Source organism: Colletotrichum tamarilloi (genome assembly GCF_030869305.1).
Source record: "Colletotrichum tamarilloi strain Tom-12 chromosome Unknown Scaffold_361.1, whole genome shotgun sequence".
NCBI lineage: Eukaryota > Fungi > Ascomycota > Sordariomycetes > Glomerellales > Glomerellaceae > Colletotrichum > Colletotrichum tamarilloi.
In genome coordinates, this window is record NW_026849743.1 from 1 (window position 1) to 4,747 (window position 4,747).

At 49.4% G+C, this 4,747-nt stretch overlaps 4 protein-coding genes across 4 annotated transcripts; 1 reads left to right on the forward strand and 3 right to left on the reverse strand.

Moving 5' to 3' along the window:
- Positions 1-341: 341 nt before the first annotated feature.
- On the reverse strand, positions 342-1,209 carry CTAM01_17129 (uncharacterized protein; the record flags this gene model as incomplete). The annotated part of the gene is made up of 3 exons (XM_060533118.1): positions 342-470; positions 514-734; positions 1,002-1,209. 3 exons carry the CDS (start codon positions 1,207-1,209, stop codon positions 342-344), a joined length of 558 nt encoding a protein of 185 aa, XP_060372301.1.
- A 719-nt stretch (positions 1,210-1,928) lies between these two features.
- Positions 1,929-2,387, reverse strand: CTAM01_17130 (uncharacterized protein; the record flags this gene model as incomplete). The annotated part of the gene is made up of 1 exon (XM_060533119.1): positions 1,929-2,387. One exon carries the CDS (start codon positions 2,385-2,387, stop codon positions 1,929-1,931), a length of 459 nt encoding a protein of 152 aa, XP_060372302.1.
- A 1,063-nt stretch (positions 2,388-3,450) lies between these two features.
- CTAM01_17131 (uncharacterized protein) lies at positions 3,451-3,576 on the reverse strand (the record flags this gene model as incomplete). The annotated part of the gene is made up of 1 exon (XM_060533120.1): positions 3,451-3,576. The coding sequence occupies one exon, from the start codon at positions 3,574-3,576 to the stop codon at positions 3,451-3,453; it is 126 nt and encodes a 41-aa protein (XP_060372303.1).
- Positions 3,577-4,109: 533 nt separating this feature from the next.
- CTAM01_17132 (uncharacterized protein) lies at positions 4,110-4,747 on the forward strand (the record flags this gene model as incomplete). The annotated part of the gene is made up of 1 exon (XM_060533121.1): positions 4,110-4,747. A coding segment is annotated over one exon (638 nt), but the record flags the coding sequence as incomplete, so codon positions are not given.

Genomic DNA, 4,747 nt, shown 5'->3' on the forward strand with positions numbered 1-4,747 from the left:
CTTCAAGATCATCATGGTCACATAATTCATACAGACTCAGCTGAAAGACTCGGACGGATCAATTGCTAGTATGTCTTGGCCAATGCATGAGCGAACGGGTCTCCATTCATGTCTTCTAATCAACCGCGAAGCGGTGTGAAACCAACAAAAAGCAACAAGTTTATTTGAAGGGCAGTAAGTATATTGCCCACTGCCTTTCCCATAAAGACAGCAAGAATCAGGGGACACGAGGAGAGCGACACACCAAGTATACGCACCAATTCGGGCAATACAGTAGATATACAAGAAAAATGAGCATCATTGCAACTACGATCCTCCGCCGAACAGCTACATTGTCGCACTCAACCGCTACCCACGCCAGATTGACCTTTGACGTCGCATCGAGATCTTCTTTCCGCATAGTCCAGTGGCGATTTTGTCACAGGAACCGGGTAGATCGTTTTCTCCCAAACCTTAGCCTTAAAGGTAGCCTTGAAGGGTAGCCTTGAAGGGCTATGATGTGATTGAACTTACCAACTCAGCGCGAGATTTAGGGAAATTGTGCTCATTGGAAGACGTGTATTCATAGAACCTGCTTTTGAAGCGGACTTGGACATACACATCGGCCCCGTACCGTCGTCGTATCTGCTCACAACGCCACATGATGTTTTTGACCGCTTTATCGCAGTTCTCGTTGGTTCTATCCCTTTTCTTCGGCTGCTGCTGACGAGAAGCCATGATTTTTTCGGTACGGGCTGCGACAGTACCGTATTGTTGACGTACCATAAAGTAAACAATGAGTCTGATTCATCATCTTCTTGTCGTTCTACTCTGCCCAATGCATCCCTTTTCAAGCAAGCATACCGCATGAATGCGTTAGGCACCAGGTGGCAGTGGAGCCGCATCTGAGTCTATTCTGTGATTGCTCGTTTTCTAAACTTTGTCGCGACTTTTTTGTGACGGCAGCCAAAATCGGCTTTTGATGCATCTGCTAGCGGGAAGAACGTGGAGTCACCACTTACGGATATTGGCACGTAAGTTTGGACGCGGGTAGCCCGAATGACGGGATTCGACAGCCATCCGAGAGGTAGAACAGGAAACCATACCCATTGATCTAGGACCAACTGCATGTGCCAGACAACTATACGTACTTTGTTGCTGAACGGACAGAGTGTAGACAAAAGAGTCCACTTGAAGCACCACAATGATGAGCTTTTCGTTTCTGACCATACGGCGCGAAGAAGCTCGCCATCATTTGGAAGCGAGAGGGACTTTGATTGGAGCCGTCGACGAAAGCGGAAGAGGCATAACTCGGACTTTTTGCCGTCCGATGTGAGTTACACGGCTGCTGACATTGCCTAACCAAGCTCATATATCCGCACTCATGGTGTTTGCACCGGCCATTTTGAAAAGGAAGAACTTATCTAGGCAGCATATGTGCATTATGTGCTGTACTGTGTCGTACAATTCAAAGATACAATCAAACAATGCATCGCATGGCGACAGCCCGAGACTAGAAAAGATGAGCGGAAGGCACAGAAGATGACGTATAAGCTCGTGCTGGCACACATACAAATTGACTAGCTAGGAAATCTAATACCCTATCATTTATATATCCACCACGGGTCGTACGGATGAGTTCTAAATCGGTGTGTATGTGATGCATCATGAGCCTGGCGGACCAGGCTATGAGCCTTCGAGAAGCCAGACAGGATTCAACGATTTATAAATAACTTCCTTTATCACCACAGTCGTGCATGAAGTCGAGAATGTCAAAATTCACACGTTGACGAGTCTGCGATCCTCACAAGAAGTTTGCATTCTCATATACGGGCCCATAGAACAGCCTTCCGCCAACCACTTGCTTTTGTCTTACTCTTCATGGCGCGCCTCGATGCGTGTCTATCATAAGGAGATCTGGCGATACAACTACAGCAACCACGATACCCTCATATGGTTGGTGAGTCTGCCCTAGGGATACCGCACTCGGCAGACCTCGCGTAAGGATCATTCGAGTTCCAGTTGAAAGAATTAGTGATAATCGCGCCATCGCGGCTGGCTGTCCTGAGATGGAGCGAGCGTTCTGTGGAGGCTTTCCCGTAGACGTGTGTCACTCTATACGAAGACATTGTCTCGCTATTCTTGGTTGGATGTCGAGCCGCTGCAGAGCAGACGGTCTTGATACCAGCCGCGATATCAGGAGACGCTATGCTAGTCAGAAAGCTTGTTCCCTGATGCGAATCGCCTTGTACAAGTCCTTTTTCCTTCTTGATGCTGTCGCTCTCCTCGTCGGAGTCGCAGAGGAGGAAGGTCGACACACGTTCTTGTGGAAGCCTCTGTCCGTGAGGCGTTTCACTTGATGAGGCGATTCTCAAAGGTGAGAATACTGAATGAAGCTTTGAACCCATGATGCGTGTAGACGGACCCTTTGCAACAAATGTTGACTGCGGCATGTTTGAGACCTACACGTCACAAGTGTGTACATACTGCTTTCTACTCACCACAAGCGACAGGCGAATGAACGTGCTGTAGGAGCTGCATCTCATTACTCAAAAAGGAAAAACCCCTGTCGAGCGTGTCAGATGAGCATCATCTTTCAACCTAAATGATGAAGAGGTCTTGGTTGCGTTTCTAGGCAGACTAGCCGCAAAGGGTTTCCCAGCAATACCTGATGATTCGTATAGACAGGGTGTACATATATGGAGAAGCCCTGTTCGGGTCACAAAAGGCCAGATCTAGATCTTACAGAGAGGGTATCAAGGAAGCAGGATCCTCGTCGTGTGGCTGGGGACAACTCCAGTTCCAACGTGGGATACGGCGCACATTTTGAGTCATAAGCAACTTGGAACACAGGGTGTCCAGTAACATCAACGGTGTGTGGCAAGGGAGCATAGCTAGAACCGACGTCTGGTGAGAGCCAAAAGCGGATGCCATAGATGGGCTAGTCGGCAAGCGAGATCCTTGTTCTGACGCCAGAAACGACCTGCAACAAGAAAGTGGCAGTACCTTTCCAGCTTGATTCCTGGATCTCGACCTCTAGGTATGTGGGTAGGAGTTGGAAACTGAATGCACAAGAGGAAGGCCTCTCGGTACATACAAAGGCCCTTGATCACGTTTCTGAGAATGCATAATTCCGGCTCACAGGCGTCAACACGGGTTGTTGGAAAGAGCCCGGTGTGAACTCCGCAGAAACGATGTGATGGTGCGTGCAAGCGTGCTGTTGCTTGCTGGAGGTTCCTGTAGCAGAAAGTCAGGCGTGTCCCCAAAAAACAATTTCCGGACACTAGATAATTGCAGCGTCAATCATACATACACTATGTTGTTTCCTCTTTACAACACATTTTATTTGTCTGGACTTGACCCACACAGTCTGGGCTCAATATCTTTCCTGTTTGCAAACCATCATAATCTGTATCAGGAGAATATGGCTACTGTGGAAGCCGATTATGGATACTTTCGAGGAGCTCTTGATCACGCGCTGCCATTCGCACTGTCGTTTACTATCCTGACCCACACTTTTGTTTGCAAATCAGTCGCTATAGCCATTACCAGAGGTCTGCGGAGGCCCATCATGCCAGTTTTCGGCTTTTCAAACATTGGGAATGTTTGCGAGAGACGGAGCAACATGTGTACAACACTGTATGGTGAAGGCCCATTTGGGCTCCGTCGGTATTGTGGGGACTAAGCGTTCAAAGCCGACGTGAACACCACTTGTGCGCTTGATGTCCTCGTCCACCCAAAGCGGAACCAGTAGAATCTTGTCAAATAGTTTGTAATCCTGAAGCTGTCTTCAGCTTATGCCCAGAAAACCAGAGACCGTTCGCGAAGAACACTACTGTCCACCTAGAGGATGAACGAGATGGCTTTTTCATAACCAAAAGACGCACCTTAGCGCCTGTATAGCAGAACTCAAGACGTTTCTTGAGTGAGACGGTCAACTCCGGCTCTGCAGTGTATGTATGAGATGTTTTTGACGTAAAGCGCTGTCACTTGGGACGAAGTCTAACATCTTGTATTGGATATGAGACCGGCGAGCCTACGATAACTGCGTGACTGCCTCGTGTTCTTGCTATGCGGTGCCTTTGTCGCAGCTCACGTCGTCTCGCGAAGTACGACAGACGCCACTCGCTATGAAGTCTACTCATCCAGAGCCGATCTCCCTAGACGTGGCGTGGCATATCTTCAATCACAGCGAACCCCATGTCCAGTCCGGGTTCACGCGATGCTCGCGCACTTGGCATTCGTTCTTCAACCCCAAGCTTTACCGAAATGATGTGAAAACGGGAAAGTACTATGCCGTTTTCAACACCATTGCCAACTGTACAGATACGCGGGTGGCCCTCGCCACGCTCCGGCATACCTTCCAAGCCGGCGCTGACTACAAAAAACCAGCAACCATGTATATGACCGAGAGCCATCGATATAGCCCTTTCCTCGTTACGGCCCTGTATCTGGCCGCTTCCAAAGGCTATGATGACATTGTGTCGTTTCTCCTTGATCACGGTGCCGATATCGATGGGGTCCCGGACTGCCGATTACGTACTCCCGTCTTCCTATCTCTTCTCGGCGGAGACGCCAGGACGTCCATGGTTCTCCTTCGGCGCGGCGCACGGCTTGAGTCTTCTGAGTTTGGCATCAACGCTCTCCACCAAGCCGCCGCCGCCGGGCTCACCGAAGTGATCACGTACCTTGTCGACGAGAAAGGGATGGAAGTGAACGAGGCCGACAACAACGGGGACACGCCACTGATTCACTCCCTGTTGTCTCC